Source organism: Microcaecilia unicolor, chromosome 1, assembly GCF_901765095.1.
Source record: "Microcaecilia unicolor chromosome 1, aMicUni1.1, whole genome shotgun sequence".
NCBI classification, from domain to species: Eukaryota; Metazoa; Chordata; class Amphibia; order Gymnophiona; family Siphonopidae; genus Microcaecilia; species Microcaecilia unicolor.
Window position 1 is genome coordinate 130,348,168 of NC_044031.1, and position 23,494 is coordinate 130,371,661.

Sequence of the window (23,494 nt, forward strand, 5' to 3'; positions counted from 1 at the left end):
TTTGTTGCAATAATTTGATTATTGCCATGGGTAACATAGTAACATAGTAGATGACGGCAGAAAAAGACCTGCATGGTCCATCTAGTCTGCCCAAGACAAACTCATATGTGTATACCTTACCTTGAATTTGTACCTGTCCTTTTCAGGGCACAGACCATATAAATCTGCCCAGCAGTATTTCCCACCTCCCAACCACCAGTCCCGCCTCCCATCAGCGGCTCTGGTACAGACCGTATAAGTCCGCCCTCCCCTATCCTCGCCTCCCAACCACCAACCCCTCTTCCCCCCCAACTGCTCCGCCACCCAATTTCAGCTAAGCTTCTGAGGATCCATTCCTTCTGCACATAAGTACTAGTGTTCTTTTTACCTGCTTTTGGTGTGAACAAAATTTTAAAGGCCAACAACATGTGGAGATTTTTGAAAATACAATCTAATGTAGTTTTCTTCTGTGATCTACAGATGTCCTCAGGAAGTCCTCTGACAATGCTGCTAAAATTGTACGTTCCTATTTATTCCCACATGGAGGCTGATAGAATAAGCCGTGAGCCAAAGCTCAGTTTTCTAAGGCGAGTATAAAAATAATTTGGTACACACAATGCCATATATAAATTTACAAATAATGTGTGCAAGAATGTATCAGCACCTGGAGCACTGCAGTTTTCTTGTGTGTTAAACTCCGTGGAGTATACGGCAGCTACAATAGTGCAGAACCCATGCTAAGCTGTACGCTAAGCCTCCTGCACGTCATTACATTGGCCTCATTAGCAGTTTATCCTTTTCAAAAAGCCAGTTTTAGATAAATAAAAAGCATCTTGACTGCAGAAATTTTTTTTTTTAAATTAACCCCAAAATGATCCATCAGAAGGAACACTGGTTTCCAGAGCAATCATTTTCCTCAGTCAGTTACTCTGCCTTGATTCACTGACATTTCCACAGCAGCTCAAAACTGAAACAAGGTCTGCACTTGATTCATTTTCCATGTGTTGGTACTCTTAAAATTCAGAGCTTGTCTGTTGCAGCACAAATTATTTTTTTGATACAAAATAGTAAGTTCATATGTTACACTTTTTTTCTTTTAAGAAAAAGCATTGAACATCAAAGTACATAAAAATTTGTATCTGTAAAGGATGCTGAAGTAAACGCTTCTGGCTACCTGTACCCGTATCTTTCAGTCAGATTTATCTCATTTGGTGTTAACTGACCACTTAACTTCATCAGCAGTTTCACAATGAGTCCAGCCTACACATCAAAAAACAGAACAGCATCTGGTCAGTTTTTTTGTCATTTAAAAGGTATAAAATTGCATTAATGGTGCTGCACTTAATTTTGGTTTTACACATAACATAAGCACAATGTAACAGACCTAGGCTCAGATGAACTTCAAGTAAGTGAGATTAATGGAGTCAACTTCATGTTTGTTTTCTGCAATTTCAGTCAATTTCTCAGCTCCAGGAATGAACCAGAATCTAATGAGAAGCCAAGTTAGTAGTCCATCATATAGAGGCTTAATGCAATTTTGAACCTCAAAGGGTTGATATTCAACCAGTGACAGCATTTTTTTTAGCCGCTGCCAGCATTATTCCCATCTCCGAGCACTGGCATTGAATATCTGGGTGTATGCAGCTGGCTATCTCTTATGTGGTTAAGTGTGATACTCAGTACATAACAAAATAAGCAACAGTGCATAAAGATGCGACTGACTTTTATGTGGTCCAATTGACCACTAAATTTAGGTGGTTAAATGCCAAATATCGGCAATTAACTGCATAAGTGCTGAGACTGCCCCTGGACCACCCACAAAATAGCCGGCTTTGAGTTTAGTAGTCTTTGGTGATAGTCAGCAATATTAACCGGTTAAGTGCTGCTATATATCAGCAGACAGCCCTGAACAAATGATTGAACCGGCCAGGAAATCTGGTTGGTTATATCGCTTTGAATATATACCCCATAATGTCTGTACAAAAAGAAAATCAAGGTGAAGTTTGACAAATTATGAATTTTTAATAAAAAAGAATCAATTAAAACATGAGGTGAGTTCTCACTGATGCATTGCCATAGTAAAAAATTAAACAAGGACTGATGTTTGTTGAGGGTGTTCTCAAAATGCCAGCCTTATTCAGGGGTCTTTTTTACTAAGCTGCGGTAAAAAGTGGCCTGCAGGAGTGTAGGCGCGTGTATTGGGTGCATGCTGGCCAGTTTTTACTGCGTCTATAAAAAAGAGCTTTTTTTTTTAAAAATTGGGATGGGAAAAGGGCATGCGGTAAAACTGAAACAGCGTGTGCCCAAAACCAGCCTGAGCCCTTAATGCCACCCACTGATCTAGTGGTAAGGGCTCAAGTGCTACATGCGCAGTGACCAGTCGGCACGCACTAAGTGCAAATTACTGTCAGAAACAATGAGCGTGGGAGGAAATAAATAAATAAATCACGCAGGCATTATGGGTGTGCGCCAAATCTGAAATTACTGCCGGGGGGGGGGGGGGGGGTGTGCGGTTGCCTGGTGGTAGTCTCGTTGTGGTGCGCACTGCACACATGTAATTCTTAATGTGCCTTTCTAAAAGGGCCCCATTGTCATTACTCTCATGAATAAATTTAAACAAATGATTGCAACTGGCAAAAACATACTACTGCTACAATTTGATATGTCTAGCGCCTTCGATATGGTTGATCATGGAATACTACTACATATCCTCGAGTATTTCGGAATTGGAGGAAATGTTCTCAATTGGTTCAAGGGGTTCCTAACCACATGATCATACCAAGTGACATCTAATTCGACTACATCAGCTACATGGATACCTGAATGCGGAGTTCCACAGGGACCCCCCCTCTCACCAACTTTATTCAACTTAATGATGATACCCTTGATGAAACTACTATCAAACCAAAACCTTAACCCATACATATACGCAGACGACGTAACGATCTACATTCCATTTAAACAAGATCTAAAGGAAATTTCCAATGGCATCAACCAAAGCCTACATATCATGCACACATGGGCGGAAGCATTTAAGCTGAAACACAATGCAGAAAAAACCCAATGTCTAATACTCTGCTCGCAACACAACACGAACAAATTCACCACCATTAACACACCAAAACTGAATCTTCCAATTTCGGACACCCTAAAAATTCTTGGAGTTACCATTGATCGACACCTAACACTTGAGAGACACGCGAAAAGCACAACCAAGAAGATGTTCCAATCAATGTGGAAATTAAAGAGTTAAGACCTTTCTTCCCAAGAACCGTCTTCCGCAACCTGGTACAATCAATGGTACTCAGTCATCTAGATTACTGCAATGCACTCTACGCTGGCTGCAAAGAGCAAATAATCAAGAAACTTCAGACAGGCTCAGAACACTGCAGCTAGACTCGTATTCGGTAAAACAAAATACGAAAGCGCTAAACCCCTACGAGAGAAGCTACACTGGCTCCCACTCAAAGAACGTATCACGTTCAAAATATGCACCCTAGTTCATAAAATTATTCACGGAGACGCACCAGCCTACATGTCAGACCTGCTAGACTTACCACCCAGGAATGCTAAAAAATCATCCCGCACATTCCTTAATCTTCACTTCCCAAACTGTAAAGGTCTAAAATACAAGCTAATGCATGCGTCAACCTTCTCCTACCTGAGCACACAATTCTGGAACGCGCTGCCGCACAACTTAAAAACGATCTATGAACTAGCTAACTTCCGAATTCTACTGAAGACCCATCTCTTTAACAAGGCATACAACAGGGATCAACAAGTATGAACTCGTACACGTACACTGCCTTTACAATACTTGCTTGCTAAACTACTGTTATGTTTTATCATTATCATGTTACCCAAGATCCTTCTGCTATTACTAAATGTATATTTTCTCATATATTTCCACTATTCATGATGTATTGTAAGCCACATTGAGCCTGCCAAGAGGTGGGAAAATGTGGGATACAAATGCAATAAATAAATAAATAAATGACTAGTATTCCTTAAAAAAATTCTGAATATGAGTGTTCTCATACTGGGACAGGCTGAAGGTACATTAAGCACTGTATCCTGTTTCTCCAGCAGTGGCCAATCCACGTCACAAATAAATCAAGACCTTCTGGTTCAGTAGTGGACCCCTTTCCAGACTGACTAGGTAAAGAATGCATAGATATGCAGCAGAGATGCCTTTTTGCAATAGAAAACTCAACTACTGGCAGTGGAATGGATGTTTTCCCTTCAGTTTCCATGTAAATGTTGTGAAAATTGAGGCTAAATCTTAAGTTTTCCTGGACCTCATTCATCTTAAAATTTTGTAGAGGCTAGGTCTGTTCCGACTCCTGTGACTATACTTGCATCTACTTTCTAAGTCTGAAGAAGCTTGTATTAAAGAAAATGTTTGCTGAGATCTGCTTGTTAAGAATTTTCCTATTTTTCCTAGTTATGTTTCATTGAATTGAAGAGTTGTACTCTTGTTCTCTTTTGTTTTCAATGGGTCCCCATTTCCTATTATGGGGATGGTGGTCCTGCTAATTGAGTATTGGGGTAAAATTTAGGGGACATGAGGGAGGGACAGTGGTTTGGGCCAGCCACAATAGGGGCTGCCAAGATAAGGGGTGGTTGTTTATGTAGTGTGGGCTTTGAAAGAGTGGAGAGGGAGGGACAAGATATTTTTGGGGTTAATTGGCAATATTAGTCATCAGAGGTGTTGGGAAAATTATTTCACCAAAACTCTATAATATATATTTCTATTGTCTCTCTTTATCTGCAGGGACAGGAGAAAGATTTTCTGGAGTCACTTCCCTTTACATCTATGGAGAAGAGGGCTAGGTGTACGATGGGTTGGGTGGGAAGGTGTGGAGGGGGAGGTGAGGGAGGAGGGGAAGGGCGGCATAGTCAGAAAGACCGGTTGTGTATGGGATCAGTCTGAGAGAGAGATACATAGAACTCCGGCACTGTTCTCTACAGCGCCGGAAAACACCAGCTGGAACACCAATTTTTTTTAGTGACCAATGCTCAACACTAACAGTATCCAAATTATATGCATGCTGTTAGTATTGAACATTGGTCGGTAAAGGGGTCCAAACATTTCAGGTGCATGCCCACAAAAGATGTGCAGTAGCCATAGCTCTTGGGCACATATACAGTGAAGGGGGGGGGGGGGCTCCCTATGCACTTAATTTCCTGGTGTTCCTGTGGCCCCCTCAACCTAAAAAAAAGCCCTGTTGGCCTTGTGGACCCCTCCTGACACCCCCCCCCCCCAATAAATAGAATGATGTTCTAGCAGGACCCCTGGCCCTGGTGGTTACCACTGGCTCTGGTGATCTAGTGGAATCCCAATATACCAACCCCTCCACATACCTTTTGTAGGAGGCAGGAGGGATGTCTATGCCCTCTGGGCCCACCCTCCTCAAAATGGCAGGACCTCCTAGGATGCACTGGGAGGGACCTAAGTACTATATAAGGGAAAATAGAACCCTTCAAATAATCAGCAATTTAAGATCCAACTGCATGCCCTGTGTAGCACAGCACGTTACAACTGTTCCCATATCTGCTGAAATTTCCTCCAATGTGAAGGGTGTTTCCATCCAGCCTTGTATAATTCCAAAACCATAACTGCATATAGTAAATTAAACCATTGGGTCCCATTTAGGTGCAACATCACTCAACCACAGCAAAAGAATAGTTCTCTGTGCCACCAGAAACCTATAATGTAGCAGAGTTTTAAACGGTTTAGGTACAACAGTATCATAACAATCAAACATAGCTTCAAGATTTGTGTCACTTTATGGGAGACATTACCCCAGAATTGCTGTACCACAGGTCAAGAGCACAACATGTAGTCACATGTTCTGTATATTTACTCATTAACTGTTTTGTCACTCCCATCAGAAACGCTGTTCTGGGAGAAGTGTAGGCTCTTTTCTATCGTTTATATTGTAAACTGCTTGGATGGCTCGACCTATAAAGCCAATGGTGTGCTGGAGCCGACTTGCAAGAGCTGGTTATTTTTAAAAAAAAGTTAAGTAGAGAGGTGTGGTAGCCGTGTTAGTCCACTCTTAAAGGTAATCAATAGAAATCAAACAAAATAAAACATGGAAAATAAGATGATACCTTTTTTTATTGGACATAGCTTAATACATTTCTTGATTAGCTTTTGAAGGTTGCCCTTCTTCATCAGATCGGAAATAAGCAAATGTGTTAGCTGACAGTATATATAAGTGAAGCATCCAAGCTTTTCATTGACAGTCTAACAGGGTGGGTGGGAGGTATGCATGGGACATCAAAGCATTCAATTGATAGGCTAACAGGATGGGTGTGGGTAGTTGAGGGGAGGGTGATAAACAGAGAAATACAACTTTATGGTTTATAATGGGCTAGAAAACCCAGACTTAGGATACATTAAGGAGGGCCTTGAATTGAATAGACTAAAAATTCTGCAGGACACAAAACACACCTTGGAATCCCTATGGATAGAAATTCCATGTATAAAGGGGAAAAGGATAGTGATAGGAGTATACTACTGTCCACCTGGCCATGATGAGCAGATAAATGCAGAAATGTTATCAGAAATTAGGGAGGCTAACAAACTGGGAACACAATAATAATGGGTGATTTCAATTAATATTGACTGGGTAAATGTAATATCAGGGCATGCTAAGTAGGTAAAATTTCTTGATGAAAAGGACTTATTTATTTGTTGCATTTGTATCCCACATTTTCCCACCTCTTTGCAGGCTCAATGTTGCTTACATAGTACCGTAATCAGCGTTAACCGATTCCGGTGTGAACAAATACAAGTTGCAAGTAATATCAAGGTGATATTATGAATGTATGGTAAAGACAATTGGGGAGAACTTAGTGAGGGATATGTCCGTTATGATCTTTGGTTATGTTGTGTCGCAAATGTCCAGGTTTTTTATGATTTGTTCTTTGAATCCCGCATAGATTCCGTTACAATAGTCTGCATGGCTTAGTACTACTGACTGTACCAGGTTGCGAAATATTTCCCTCGGGAAGAATGGTTTCACACATTTTAGTTTCCACATTGAGAGAAACATTTTATTTATGGTGAGTTTAGCTTGGGACTCTAGTTGGAGGTTTCGGTCGATTGTTACTCCGAGAATTTTCAGGCTGTCTGAAATAGGGAGGGTGTATCCTGGGGTGTTAAATGTTTGTGGGTTTGTATGTGTTGTATTGGGATGAGATGATGAGACAGTGTGTTTTTTCTGTGTTGAGTTTTAGTTGGAATGCGTTTGCCCATGAGTTCATGATGTTTAAGCTTTATGGAGCAGCTGGTTCAGGAATCAACAAGAGGGGAACAATTCTAGACCTAGTCCTTAGTGGAGCACATGATCTGGTGCAGGAGGTAATGGTACTGGGGCCACATGATAACAGTGATTATAACATGATCACATTTGATATAATCTCTGGAGTAAGTACGCACAGGAAATCCAATATGTTAGCATTTAATTTTCAAAAAGGAGACCATGATAAAATGAGGAGAACTGTATAAAAAAAAAGCAAACATACAGACTTAGAGGAGCAATAAAGGTCAAAAATTTACATCAGATGTGGGTGCTATTCAAAAAGCCCAGACAAGATATATTCCATGTATTAAAAAAGGAGGAAGGAAGTGGGTAGTAATCTTAAAAGCAGAACATAGTGCTCTCCAGAACTTGGCGGTGAACTGGGAGCCCCGGTCACTAATGATTCCTGAGGGAAGTTCGTGTAGACGGATGCTGTATGAAAGCTTTGGCAAGATCTGCAGCCGACGGAAGGGATGGCATAGGAGTAAAGTGAGCCATCCAGGGAAAATCGGTCAACCACAACCCAAATAACCGTGTGGCCTTGAGAAGGAGGTAGATCCGTGATGAAGTTCATTGATACCTCTTGCCACGGGAATAGAGGAATGGGCAAAGGACATAGAAGCCCCCAAGGTTTACTTGGAAAAGATTTGTTGCGAGCGCAGGTAGGACAGGTAGATACAAAGTTTAACGTATCTTGGGCCATGCGTGGCCACCTATAGCATTGGAAGATCAGGTGGAGAGTTTTATGGAACCCGGGGTGACCCGCAAAAACCGAGGAGTATCCCCACTGGAGAACCTTCTTCCTGGACCGCGGTGGCACAGTGATTCTGGTAGAGACGGGAGAGATCCGGGTAGCTGCAGCAATGCAGGCGGGGTTCAACATAGGGTAGGGTTCTTCGGGTTCCTCAAGAGAGTCAAAGGCTCTGGAGAGTGCATCCGGCAGTACTTTTTTCTCGGCTGGCCGGAATACCAGGCGAAAGTTAAAATGGGCAAAGGGACCACCGAACTTGCCAAGGATTCAATCTCTTCGCATCTTGGAGGAGAGAAGGTTCTTGTGATCCGTGATCACAGTGATGGGGTGCAAAGCCCCCTCCAACAGATAACACCATTCCTGGAGAGCTAGCTTAAGAGCCAAAAATTCCCGGTCTCCAATCGTATAATTTTGCTCAGTCGGGGAAAATTTTTTAGAGAAAAAAAAAAAGGACGGCACTTGCCTGAGTTGGAGGCTTGAGACAAGATAGCCCCTGCTCCCAGTGATGAAACGTCCACCTCCAAAATGAAAGGTTTGGTGATATTGGGACTCTGGAGCACGGGAGCAAACAGGAAGGCTTGTTTTAAGGCGAAGAAAGCATCTTGAGCTTCTGGAGTCCAGTTTTTAACATCAGCGCCCTTCTTAGGGCGGCGAGAGGGGCAGTGATGATGGAGTATTGATTAGTGAATTGTCAGTAATAGTTGGCAAAACCTAAAAAGCGCTGTAAGGCCCTGAGTCCGTGTGGTGCGGACCACTTTTGGATGGTCCGGAGCTTAGTGGGATCCATTCGATGTCCCTCTGGGGAGATGATATATCCCAGAAAAGGAATGGAACATTGGTGAAAAGAGCATTTCTTCAATTTGGTGAACAGATGGTTGTCCCGTAGGCGTTGAAGGACCGTGCAGATGTGACAGGGGTGTTCCTGGGCAGAGGCTGAGAAGACTAGATTGTCATCCAAGTAGACTATGACAGATGAGTAGAGCAGATCCTGGAAAATGAAGTTGAACTCTTGAAATACTGCCGGGGCATTACAAAGGCCAAACGGTATAACCAGGTATTCAAAGTTTCCTTCATGGGTGTTGAATGCCGTCTTCCATTTGTTACCTGGACGGATTTGGATCAATTTGTACGCTCCTCGAAGATCCAGTTTGGTGAAAACAGATGCCCCCTGGAGTCGGTCAAAAAGCTCTGGGATAAGAGGAAGAGGGTATTGATTCTTTATGGTTATCTCATTTAGCCCCCTGTAATCAATACAGGGCTGGAGAGAACCGTCTTTCTTGGTCACAAAGAACCCTGCTCCTGCCGGGGAAGAGGATGGCCTGATGAACCCCTTCTTAAGGTTCTCCTGTACATAGTCCTACATCGCCTCAGATTCAGCTCTGTAGAGGGTGTAAAGTTGGCCCTGGGGAGGCATCCAGCATTAACTTGATGGGGCAATCAAAACTGTGATGAGGGGGTAAAACATTAGCTTCCTGAGTGTCAAAGATATCCTGAAAATCCGTGTATTCCAGCGGCAGGGAGGCGTCACAGGGGAGCAGGAGCCCAGGGGATGCCTGGATAAGCAGCATAAAATCTGTTTTATTGTTTTGGAATCCTGCCAGATACTTGTGACCTGGATTGGCCACTGTTGGTAACAGGATACGGGGCTTCACGGACCTTTGGTCTGTTCCATATGGCAACACTTATGTTCTTATGATACTTTGAAATTCTGTGGTTGTATTGTAACTTATGGGTGTAAAATATTATGCAGTGGATTGTTCGGTGCATAAATTAACAAAATTTGTTTACTAAATATAGGGGATCTTTTAGCTTGCAGTAGAAATCAGCTGGCAGTAAACACCAAGAAAACCATTATGTTTCTATGGGTGTCTCAGCGTTTACTGCCACCTAATTTCTACCATGAGCTAAAAACACTACTGCGGCTTAGTAATGCTTAGTAAAAGACCTTCATAAAGAGGTAGGGAAGAGTGGTGGAAAATTGAAAACATTTGATTTGTTATTGTTAATGAGTGACCTGGTGAATAAAGAAACACTTATGTACTGGTGTGTCATTATGTGCTTGATATTTAAATAAATTAAAATTTTAAAGAAAAGGAGAGACGAAAATTAAATATCTTTGGGAGGGAGAAACAAGCTACAGTGAGATAATAGGATATTAGAAATGAGAGAAAAGTAAGAGGAGAGAAATTCAGGAAAGTAAAAAAAAAAACCCTTTTAGAAAAAGTAAGAAAACTAAGGGCCCAATGTTCAGCCTGAAGCAATCAGTATTTTACTGGCCTCTGCTGGCGTTAAATTCAGAAATTCAATGCTGGGCCATGTCTGGGCACTGGCACTGAATTTCCAGGCTTCCAGAGCTGATTAGGTGCGATATTCAGCACTTAACCTACTAATGGACACTGCATAAAGACAGAACTTTTATGCGGTCCTATTTATGTGGTTAATCTGGTCAGTTAAGTGCTCAATATCAACATTTAACCGGCCAAGTGCTGACTCTGCCCCTGGAATGCCCCCCAAATAGCTGGTTTTCAGTTTGGTGCCAAATGGTTATTTTTAGCGGCATTAACTGGAATAGTTTAAAAAAAAACATATGAATGATTCATAATCACAACGCCATATGTAGTATGCATTTTCTGAACAGATGTAAAATGAAAGAAAACCCTTAGTATACCTGGACCACTGGTTGAAGAAGTATTTTAAAGAAAAATGTTTACATATTAATCCATTTTACAGAAAAAGTATGAAACATTTTGAATTACATTATATAATAACAGTGCCACTTAGCTTTCTATCCTGAGCATTACAGATCAGGGATTCATTTATAGAGAAAATGGTGCGGGAGAACAGAGTGAAATTAAAACAGCAAATGGGAACAAAGAAAAAGGCCATATAAAAAAAGACACGTAAAAGAGAAAAATCATCTGTTCCATGCATACCTGTTTGGTGTGAACTATAAAACTCATTTTGTTTTCCAGACTATGGATTTGAAAACAGGTTTCTGCATCTCCCAGCTGCCACATGAAGCTACTATACCTCAGACTAATAAGCAAGGCCTGCAATGAAAAGCAGAATTATTCAAGCACATATTTTAGGATGCCAGAGTAATCTCTCTACTATACAACTACCACAAGACAAAAAGAATACCTCTAAATAAACTGATACATTTTAAAGATATCTATTGTTTCGGGAGGAAGTGATGTCACCAACCTAAATGGCAGCTTGATTCCTTTGCTCCCTTCCACATCAATCAACATCATCCTCCGGCACCACTCATCCGTGCCTGTTATAGCCTATTTCTGCACCTACCTGCTTGCTGAACCTCTCCACGATGAGCAAGTCTCAGAATCTGGCAGGTAAGAAGGGAGAAAGGGGCACATCTCAGTCATCTGCGAAAACACTCCACCGCCATGCTGTTCAGCCTCAGTGTCAGAATCGGATTCAGACTCTGTTCTTTCAGTCACTGGCTCACTGGGAGAAACATCGGAGTGCACCCGGCGACTACAGCATTACTTCCTTGAGATCAAAGAGGAAATTAAGGCATCCCGGGAAGTTTCTGTAGAACGCATTGATAACTTAAGTGTGGATCTGCAGGGCCCGGGTAATCATGTGGCAGAGCTGGAAGCTAAGGCAGAGGACCACAAGGAGTGTTTCACTATGACACAGCATCGGGTAAATCATCTGTTTGAGCAACACGATGAACTACTTTATAAAGTGGACGATCTTGAGAACAGCGGCTGCAGGAAGAGCCTGCGGTTCCGTGGGGTTCCAGAAGGAGGAGATATAGAGGACGTCTCAGTTATAGTGCAAACCCTGTGCTGTCAGTTATTAGTGGCGGGAGCTGAGCAGGAGCCGATTCTGTTAGAGCAGGTCCATCGTGCCTTGGGGAAAGGTAAGGATAAGCTCCCTCGAGACATTGTGGTGCGCTTTCTGAACTACATGGATAAACAGCAGGTCTTGTTGCAAGCCAGACAACTCCTCTGTTCTTCAATGATGCCGGCTCTCAGTGTATCAAGGCGTTTCTGCTTACACTCTGCAGAAGCATGAGGAGATGAAGCCCATTTTGGACCTACTCGTATCCTCCAATATTAAATACTGTTGGCTGTTTCCATTTGCTTTGAGTTTTCCTGCAGGGGGGAAATTGCATCGCATGTGTAAACTAGCAGAGCCTGGAAGATTCTTCATGAGGCTAGAGTTGCTTCTTCAGCGCTGGGCTCTGGCAACGAGAAAAAAAACTGCAGAGGTGTAAGATGGTGGAGAAGGGGCGAAAGAAGATGTGAACAGTTCACCTAGGAGGAATTAAGATCACCTTGATTGTGGACTAGATGCTTAAGGATGAGCGTGTGTTTTCTATGCTTATGGGTTATATTATTTTGTTTGGCGGAAGGGTTGTCATTAAGCTTGGGGTGTTTTTTTTCTCTCCATCTTAGGCTCATTTGATTGAGGAGTGGGGGGGGGGGGGGGGGGTGCTGTGTCTGGTTGGGGGTCATGCCCTCGGTTTCCCACGCGTGGTTCTTCTCTGGTTGCGGAGCTCTATGGGTTGGTGGTGGTTTGTGTGGTTGGGGAAAGCAGGGAGGAATGGGATTTATGTGCAAGAGGACTGTCTGCCTTTCTGGTGCTGTCTTGTTCTAATTTTACTTTGTCATTTTCTGCTTTACACAATTGGTTGAGTGATGGCACTTTAAACTACTTAGTTATAATGTTAAGGGTCTTAACTTCCCCTACAAGCTTTGCTCTCTTTTTGGGAATTGCTGAGAGCTGAACCTCACGTGATCTGTCTGCAGGAAACACATCTCCTGAAACAACATGAGGGGTTGCTGACACATCCTTCTATCCGCTTGTTTATCACGCTTCTGATGTCCATGGGCAGAAGAAGTGAGGGGTAGCCATTTTATTTCATGAATCTTTATCTATTCAGTTAGTCAGTGCTAGGCGAGATCCTGATGGTCGTTTTCTTTTTCTGCACATGCTGCTAGACCAGACGGCAGTCACTGTTGCTTCGGTTTATGCCCCCAATGAACATTAGGATCTCTTTTTCGCTCAGCTTCAGTCTGCCCTTCAAGGTTTTGTCCAGGGTAGGCTTCTATTGGCGGGTGACTTTAATGCGACAATGCAGCCTGCCCTGGATAAGACAGGTTTTCCTTCGGCGGGGGATTTGAAGCTTTCAATGGCACTACAGAACATGGTTGACTCTCTGGGGTTGTAATGATGTCTGCCGATTAGCACATCTTGCAGCCCGGGATTACAACTTTTTTTCATCTCCCCATATTACGTATTTTCACTTGGATTACATTTTTGTAGATAAGACCCTGCAGGATGTGGCTTGTTCCCCTGCAATTGGAAACATTACTATATCAAACCACGCTCCGGTGTGGGCTCTCATACCTTCCCTATCACATGAAGTCTGTGACAGGCGATGGACACTAACTAATTTTACAGGACCGAGATATTTGTCAATCCTTTCAAAAGTCTTTGAGGGATTACTTTGAACTCAATATGGATTCAGGGCCCTCTATTGGAATGGTGTGGGATGCTTTCAAGGCAGTGGCAAGGAGCTTTTTTCTTCAGAAAGCCAGTATTCGAATGAAACAAAAGCGGAATAGATTGTCACAATATCTGACCTGACTGGAGCTCTTGGAGGAGAGGCATAAGGCCTCAGGGGTCTGTTGCTGACCTTTGGGAGCTCCAGGGGGTTAGATTAGAATTGGCTGCTATCCACGATGAACACATGCAATTTCTCAATTCCTGTTTGAAGCAAACTCATTATGAATACAGTAACAAAACTGGTAGGCTACTGGCTATGACACTGAAAAGGACGAGGGCTGACCGGCATATCTTGCGGGTGAAGGATGAAGGTGGACAGTTTTTGACCAAATCTTCCCAGATTAAGGAACGTTTTCAACATTTTTATGAAGCTTTGTACACAGCAGATCCATGTATTGATACACAAGTGATAGATAATTACTTACATTCTAAACAACTTCCTACCCTTTCCAATGCCGAAATGGAGACTCTGGATGTCCCTGTTACGGTCCAGGAAGTTCTGTCAGTGATTAAAACCCTACCTACTGGCAAATCTCCCGGGCTAGATGGTTTTACCAGCGAATTTTACAAAGCCTTTGGGGCGGACTTGGCTTTGATTTTAAACTCGGTTCGAGAGGGCGTTCCCTTGCCCCCATCTATGATGGAGGCATGGGCGGCTGTTATACCGAAGCCTGACAAGGATAAGACTGACTGTGTGTTCTATCGCCCTATCTCTATTCTTAATTCTGATGTCTTAAGATATTGGCAAAAATTTTGGCTAATTGCTTGGCTGGGGTTCTTCCTGATTTGGTGCACCCAGACCAAGTTGGTTTTGTAGGTAAATGACGCTATGGATAACATGCATTGTACCGTTGATTTGTTTTACCTCTCTCGGCAGGAGGGACTACCCTTATGTCTCTTGGGCTTAGACACTGAGAAAGCATTTGACAGGGTTCACTGGACATTTCTTGATAAGGCATTGTCTAGATATGGGCTAGGACAGGAGTTTCGTCTCTGGATTCAGGCCTTCCATACTTCGCCAAAAGCCTGTGTTCGTATTAACGGGAGTAATTCAGCATAGTTTTCTTTTACCCGAAGGACAAATCAGGGATGTCCCCTTTCCCCATTATTTGCCTTGTTCATTGAGCCTTTGGCAGTGGCGATTAGGGATAACCCTGACATTGTTGGGATGAGGTGTGGAGCTGCTGAATTTAAAGTTGCACTTTTTGCTGACGATGTTTTACTGTCACTCACTCATCCCCTAATTTCTCTTCCGAACTTACTCGAGTAACTAAGGGTTTTTTCTGTGGTTTCAGGCTATAAACTTAATGCTTCTAAATCTGAGGGCCTGGCTATTGGCTTTCCATCAGCTCTTACAAAGACTTTGTGGACCTCCTTCCCCTTTAAGTGGGTGTCCAAGTCCATTCGCTATCTTGGTGTTAAATTACCTAAAAATGTTGATGCCCTTTTTCAGGCTAACTACCCAGCTCTTCTCCGTGGGATCACTCAGGACTTGGATACATGGTCCCCATTGGAGCTTTCTAGGTTTGGCTGGATAGCCACTCTTAAGATGAATGTTCTCCCTTGTTTTTTGTATCTCTTTCAGGTGTTGCCGTTACATCTCCCTAGATCATTCTTGATTGGGATACAGGATCGCTTGATCCGGTTTGTATGGAATAATAAAAGACCAAGGTTCTCTCGGGCCTTTCTCTATAAGGGTAAGCATTATGGAGGTTTGGCGGTTCTGATTTTGCTTAGGTACTACAGAGTCGCTGAAGCCGAGCAGCTATAGAGTGGTTCCATGAATCCCCCTCTAAGCGATGGATTTTTCCTGAACAGCATATGCTAGGGGCATGTTGTTTGAAACATCTTATTTGGCTGCCTCGCAAGTACCGCTCTTTGCCACTGGACCTGTGCCCCTTGATTCTCTTCACTTTTCACTATTGGGATTCCATACCAGAGCAAGGCTATCGTGTCACACACCGATTGCAGGAAACCCTTTTGTTCCCTCCGGGGGTTGGTGGGGGTATTTGGGTCAGCTTTTTGAAGATGAGGACTGTATATCTTTTGAATCTCTAGCAGCCATGTATCAGCTTTCACCCTCTGATCAGTATGCTTATATTCAGTTGAAACACTTTCTGGCAAGCCCTACTAGTTGATCTTGCATACTGAGAGACAATTCCTATTTGGAAGACTTCTGTGAAGATTCAAGGAGCACTAAAGGCCTTATTACCTGTCTATATCTACATTTGAGTAAACAAGTCCCCCCCCCCCCGTATCACCTTCAAAGGGCTAATTGGGAGTGGGGACTGGGGGTAGTTATACCTCTTGATGACTGGCTTACTATGGAAAAAGCCTTATTGAAGTTATCTATTGATGTACCTATTAAGGCAGTCCAAAAAAAATAGAGTGAGAAATGTGTTCTCTGTAACTAACACTATGTGAAAAAGTTGGGGGAAAAGACCTAAGACGCCTGTGACACCTCCTGCGCTGTTGTAGTATTAAACACCAGCGTGTTAGTCACAGTACTGGCTTCTATCATTGCTCATAAAACCCCCCAACTATTTATTTTCATTAGTGCAAAAACATTTTCCATTGTGACAAATAATGAAAAAAATTGAACTTAGCTTTTATATGGCAGTGCGGGGCAGTGGGGATGTTTTTTCTACTGCCCTGCCATATAAAAGCTAAGTGTCCAGCAATGATTAAGGCACAAGCTACAGAGGTTTGCCTGGCAGTGGCCTTGTTCTCCAACTACTAAAGGTCATGATAGTAATGAACTTGCGTCTCAGTCAGGGAATGTGGAATATGATCTCACTGTCAAATTTATGGCTGACGCTCATCATAGTACTTACACTGTGCCAACTGCAAGATGTGCAAACATTTCCAGCTCTTCCTTACAGAATCTACAAGTCAATCAGTTTTCTCAGTTTTTTCTAGGCATGCTGTGAACCATTTTGTCCGTAATCCACAGCTTTCAGTTTCTCCTGGTTTGGTTTCAGTTCACCTCTCCATAACCATTCATGTCTGGGTTTGATTAACATGTTGTATTTGTGAATTTGCCAATTGTTATTCCTTGTTTACTGTGTTGGATTCAGAAACAACTATACAAATTGCTGGTAGAAGCTGACCAATTGAACTAGAGAGGCAGTTCTGTCACCTCCACTTAATGATCATGGCCAGCATGAACAAAAGAGCTAAGCTGTGAGACAGGAAAAAGGACTTGACTGGCACAAAAGAATTCACACAGCTGTCTCCAGAAAATAGGTGCCTATCAGTCAAAAACAGGTGCCTTCCTGCCCTAACCTAGTTGACATCGCTATTCCAAATGGATCGTACAGCTCATGAACATCCACAATCAACTGTATGAAACCTGCAAGCCCAGCTTGGAGTCAACCATTGGCTTTTCTATTCTATTAGACTCACCACAAAGAGACAAGACACATCTATCATTCTAACCCACATCAAGAGTCTGATTCACTAAGGCTTTTCTCTTGTTCTATGCCTATGGGAAAAAGGTGAACGAATCAGGCCCCAAAACACGTCATCACATACATAGTAACATATAGTAACATAGTAGATGACGGCAGAAAAAGAATTGCACTGTCCATCCAGTCTGCCCAATCATCATCAGCTACTTTCCTCCAAGAAAGGACTAGAGAATAATCAATTTAGATAATCTTAGAAAAACAGTGTTGTGACATTTGGACAGTCTAGTTTTAGTGTAAATCATTTTTATTGATGACAACCAGACAAAGTACAACAACAAGAATAGTATATAAACAAAAAGGAAATTCATCCAGACAGGTTCATCAACAATTCAATGTAGTCACCCACCCACCAAGTTTGTAGTTTCTTATGCTCCTCTGCACTAAGATGTGTTTCCTGGAGAAAAGCAATCTGGCCCTGCTTTTGTATAATCCATGAAGGATCTTTCTCTGTTTTATAGAAGAGATGCCTCCCACATTCCAAGTATATAATTTAAGGGGCATTACATAATAACAGAGGAAGGAAGCCTCCAAAGAATAAGATGAACCTGTCCCAGCCACCAGATGTCAATATGGACTACAACCATCTCCCTCCACGCAACAGCCCCCTCAGATAAATCAAACCTCTGGATACCCCAAATCCCTATAGTAAACAGATGCAATAGAAATATCCCCATCCCTGTATAGATTCCAAGTTGAGTCCCCCCACCCCTCTTCCCATACCCCCCAGTGACCACTGTAGCCCACAATCCCCCCCCCAAATCCCAGTAAGCACCAGAAAGAGGGCCAGGTCACTCAACAACACCCTCCCCACTCCACCCATTAGACAATGCCAAATCTAACAATATCCACCCACCTTTAAGAAGTATGTGCAGTCCACTCAAGGGTATGAAATGGGACAAAAGAGGCGGCCCCAACTCATTCCATTATTACCCCTATTGTGCACATGGAAAAAAATATTCAAAAAATACATCCTTCAGCCTAACCCAAAGGACAGGAGTTGTAGGTAAAATGGGGTGGCTCAGTGCCATATCCAGGAAAAGATGAGAAATAAATTAAAGGCAAGGTATCTAGACTTATATCACCCCTTTTTTTCCCATAACATACAAAGCAGCCAAGAGTACTGTAAAACTGGATTCTTACTAAACAGTTCCCCAGAGGTCACATAAGAATAGCCATTGTGCTTGAGCCAAGAGTAGCAAACAGTAGTAAATAGTACTATTTGGCTCTCTGATATCATCCCATGGCTTTCAATACCATCTCTACGCTGATGACTCCCAAATCTACCTCTTTACCCCCGAAATCTCAACCAGCATCCAGACCAATGTATCAGCCTGCCTATCTGATATCGCTGCCTGGATGTCTCAATGTCATCTGAAACTTAACATGGCCAAAACCGAGCTTCTCATCTTTCCCCCTAAACCCACCTCTCCTCTCCCCCCTTTCTCTATTTCAGTGGATGTCACTCTCATTCTCCCTGTCTCATCAGCTTGTAACCTTGGGGTCATCTTCGACTCCTCTCTCTCTTTCTCTGCTCACATTCAGCAGATTGCCAAAACCTGTCGTTTTCTTTCTCAATAACATCAGCAAAATCCGTTCCTTCCTCTCTGAGCACTCTACCAGAATCCTTATCCACACTCTTATCACCTCTAGCCTAGATTATTGCAACCTGCTTCTCACCGGCTTCCCAATTAGCCATCTCTCTCCTCTTCAATCAGTCTAAAACTCTGCTGCGTGACTCATTTTCCGCCAGAGTCGTTATGCTCACATTAGCCTTCGTTAATCTAGTGGCTCAACCGTTGGTTCTGAGGCCTGCCTGGTCTGTGTTGCTCGGTCGGCGCGGTGTTTGTTTTCTTTGTCCCTCTGTGGGCGGTCAGTGTTCTTTTCTTTGCCGTCTTACGGGCACTATCAGCGTGAGGGTGCTGTGTAGCGGGAGTCGGGGAGCTCGGAAGGGTGCTCCTCTCTTCATCTGGGCCGATAATCCGTGGTTCGCTGGGTTAATTGTTCGGCGGTGGCGGGTTAACGGTTCTTCTTGGTGCCTGAGGGTGTCCGGTTCCTGCTGCATGTCCTCCTGCCCGTCTGCTTCCTGCTGGTTTACCTTCAACCCTGCTCAACGAAGCCTCTCCTTTGCTGCCATCTGCTGGGCTCTTCTGGTCAGGACACGCAACTTAATCTCAGCTTCTCTCACTTAGGATACCTTCATCTAGCTACCTGCTCTTGCCAACTTAACAACTTTTCCAAGATTTGTCCGTATTGGCCCTGCCACCTGTCAACTGTCTTCTGCGATCCTCAGTTCTTTAAGGATGTCCCTTCAAGTACTTCTAATTTTCTACTTTTCCACCCTTATCCACTTTTCACTCACCTCAACGGAATCCATATACAACTTTATACCTGTGGTTTCACATACACGGAGATTACCAGCTCGCCTCCGTTTCCACGATGCTGCCCATTTGGATTATACGTCTGTTCAGTTCCCATCGGCAGCACGCTCTAATATCCCAAGGCATCTTTTGACTATCCCATGCACAAAGAAGCAGGATACTCAGTTTCTCTCTCTGCGAGTTGGCTATATCAATGCTAGATCAGTTGTGAATAAGCCTGAGCTTCTATCAGACTGGATCACTACCGAGGATGTTGACATCCTGTTCATCACAGAAACCTGGTTACGAGTGTCTAAGGATCCCATTCTGCTTGACCTCTGTCCGGAGGGCTACAAAATTGTCCACTGGGACAGGAAAGCAAAAAGGGGCGGTGGCCTAGCCATCATTTACCGCTCACACCTCATTGCAGAAACAGGCACTGACCTCCTCTCCCCGTCTCTCGAAGTTGCTGCAGTAAATATTCATCATAGCACGCTCCATAATCACCTGGTCTGTGTTTTATTCTACAGGCCACCAATCAACTGGCATATTAATCAAACCAACCTCTTGGACTTTTTCTCTTCTGTCTGCATTGCCAGCCCAAATATCATTATATTGGGGGACCTTAATCTTCATCTGGACAATCTAAGCTCCCTGGATACGCATCAATTTCTGGATTTCCTCCTTCTCTGGGACCTAAAGTGTCCAGAAGTTTGTCCTTCTCATTCAAAAGGCCATTCCTTAGATCTCTTCACCTTTAAATTCCTGGATGACGCCAATTTTCACCTTACCAATATCCGCTGGACTGAAGTGGCCTGGTCTGATCACTACAAGCTCCAATTCACCTTGAGCTGGCTAAGATCAGGTCTACACCATCGCCACCCTATACGCACTTACAGCTCGAGAGGCGCAATTGACATACCTCTATTTTGGAAGTCAGTCTACAGCTCTGCCTGGACAGAGCCAGCCGATTCTGTACGATATCTCAAAGCCTGGGATGACAAATGCAGGAGTGTTCTGGACTCTATAGCTCCCATGCAACTCAAGTCTTCCTATTCCCGTAGTTCCACACCTTGGTTTTCTACTGATCTAAAATCTCTGAAAACCGAAACACGGAGGCTTGAGCGTGCATGGCGCAAAAAAAAAAAGACAGGTCTAGCGCTAGAAGCCTGGAAAGTTTGCCACCGCAAATATAAGTATGCTATCAAGAAAGCCAAGCGCTTGTACTTTTCCATGAAACTAAAAACTGCAGGTGAAGATTACAAAAAGCTAAACCAGCTCTTGAACTCGTTTCTCGCCACAAATAAGCTGGAGACCTCTGGGGACGACCCACCTTCGGCGGACCTGCTTGCTACTTATTTCAAGGACAAAATAGAAGTTCTCAGGTCAACGCTAACTAGTTCCCCAGCAGATGTGGATGACTTCTTAGATTCCCTGGATCCGTGCTCTGCTTACTGTCCAGCCGATCGCACTTGGACTGCCTTTGAAAGCGTTCCTGTAGACCACATTTCTAAAGTTCTCCGGAAGTTCTCAAACAAGTATTGTGGTTTGGATGCTTGCCCCAGTCACCTTCTAAAAGCGGCCCCGAAGCGCTTCACCGTCGACCTGACTTCCTATCTTAATTACATGTTGAACCATGGCATCTTTCCCCCTGAGCATGGTAGTATTCTTCTCACACCCATCCCAAAGAATCCAAAGATAAGAGCCAACGTCACATCAAATTATCGGCCAGTGGCGTCCATACCGCTGATTGTCAAAGTTATGGACAGCTTGGTGAATACTCAGTTAAATGAATTCCTTGAAACCTTTGACATTCTGCACTACTCTCAGTCTGGTTTCCGTGCTCAGTTTAGCACTGAAACGGTTCTGGTCACAGCCCTGTCGGATTTTAAACGGGACATTTCTGTTGGTATGAAAATTTTACTGTTGCAGTTCGACATGTCCAGTGCATTTGATAAGGTGGACCACGCCATCTTACTACATCTACTAGACACACTAGGCATCGGAGGGTGCGTGTTACACTGGTTTAAGGGTTTTCTGTCAACAAGAACTTACCAAGTCAAAGGCACTCCAGATAATTCTGCACCTTGGAAAGCTTCTTGTGGGGTTCCCCAAGGTTCGCCCCTTTCTCCAACGCTATTCAATATCATGCTGTTTCCCCTTGCCACCGCACTAGCAAACCTAGGCCTGAAACCATTTATCTACGCAGATGACATAACCATCTCCATCCCCTTCCATACCTCATTAGATGAAATCACAGATCTGATCGAAGTGAGTTTTTCTGTCTTGGAACGTTGGGCCGAGGTATTCCGGTTTAAGATCAACAAAGACAAAACTCAGTGTCTTGTGCTTTCGTCCGTCCATGCCAGATTTTCCACCAACTCTCTTGTCATTAAAGACCAGACCCTCCCTATTTCACAGAGCCTTAAACTTCTGGGTGTTGAGCTGGACCCTCACTTGCACCTGGATCCGCAAGTGCGAATGGTCACCAAACGAATGTTCTATGCTATGTGGAGGCTGCGGCGTGTTAGGTTTTGTCTCACCAGAGAGCTCTTCCGCACTCTCGTTCACTGGCTAGTTCTGTCTCACCTGGACTACTGCAGTGGGATTTATGCAGGCTGCCAGGAGCATCTACTGAGGAAATTCCAGACTGCCCAGAATACTGCTGCAAGACTCATCTTGGGCAAGCCGCGCTGGGTTTCTGCGCAGCCCCTACGTTTCAACCTACACTGGCTACCTGTGAGAGAACGAATTGCATTCAAGATCTGTACTTTGACACATAAAATAATCTATGGCTTAGCTCCGGAATATATGATTCCTCTAATAGATCTCCCACCTAGAAATGCCATCACTGCAGCACGCACCTTTTTACAACTCCATTATCCATCTTGCCGGGGTGTTAAATACTAGCTTCTTTTTGCTTCCACTTTCCACTACTCCAGCCCGAAGACCTGGAACACTCTTCCCCTGTACCTAAAGTCGCAAGCTGACCACCCTCTTTTCAAGAAGCTGCTGAAAACGTACCTTTTTGAACAAGTGTATTCCATTAGTGACTCTGCTGTTTAGTCATCCTAATTGCTGTTAACATTTTATCCTTATTCTACTGCTAAATTCATGTGCTGTATCTCTTAACTTTTGTAATTCATGGAAGCCACATTGTGTCTGCATTTGTGGGAAAATGTGGGGTAGAAATGAACCGTAAATAAATAAATAAATTAGCCCTCTCCTCAAGTCACTTCACTGGCTCCCTATCCGTTTCCGCATTCAATTCAAACATCTCTTACTGACCTATAAGTGCATTCACTCTACCGCTCCCCAGTACCTCTCCACTCTTGTCTCTCCCTACGCCCCCCCTCGGGTACTCCATTCTGTGGATAAATCTCTCTTGTCTGTCCCCTTCTCCTCTACTGCTAATTCCAGACTCCGTTCCTTTTATCTCGCTGCACCTCACGCCTGGAATAGACTTCCTGAGCTTGTACGTCTAGCTCCGTCTTTGGCCGTTTTCAAATCCAGGCTAAAAGCCCACCTCTTTAACGCTGCTTTTGACTTCTAATCACTACTCACTTACCCTGTACCCTTTTATTCCCTCCTCTTTAGCTCCCTTACCTCTTAGTTGTTCTGTCTGTTTGTCTGTCCTACTTAGATGGTGAGCTTTTTGAGCAGGGACTGTCTTTTCATGTATGGTGTACAGTGCTGCTTATGCCTTGTAGCATTTGTCAAACATTCATGAAGTCTCCGGTATCGTTGTAAGCCCGACAGGACCCTGTTTCGCGGTCAACTGCTTTCTCAAGGGCATATAATTTTCAACGGTTTTGTACCGGTATCAGATGCTGTTGAAAATTATATGCCCTTGAGAAAGCAGTTGACCGCGAAACAGGGTCCTGTCGGGCTTACAACGATACCGGAGACTTCATGAATGTTTGACAAATTGAACTCTGGAAATGCGATAAGCCTAAGAAGATTGAAATATGGCTTGCAATGCCCAGAGACATTAAGATAAGTCGATTTTTTGCACTATAAGTAAATTTATTTCAACAGTGCTTAATTTTTGAACAGTAGCGCACAAAACATTTCTTAAAAAAATAT

General features: G+C 43.4%; 1 protein-coding gene across 1 annotated transcript in view; it reads right to left on the bottom strand.

Moving 5' to 3' along the window:
• Positions 1-344: 344 nt before the first annotated feature.
• KRIT1 (KRIT1 ankyrin repeat containing) overlaps positions 345-23,494 on the bottom strand; it is a 196,413-nt gene continuing 173,263 nt past the window's right edge. The window contains 2 exon segments of the mRNA XM_030200232.1: positions 345-1,239; positions 10,977-11,093. Coding sequence (XP_030056092.1) covers positions 1,150-1,239; positions 10,977-11,093 — 207 coding nt within the window. The 3' untranslated portion in view covers positions 345-1,149.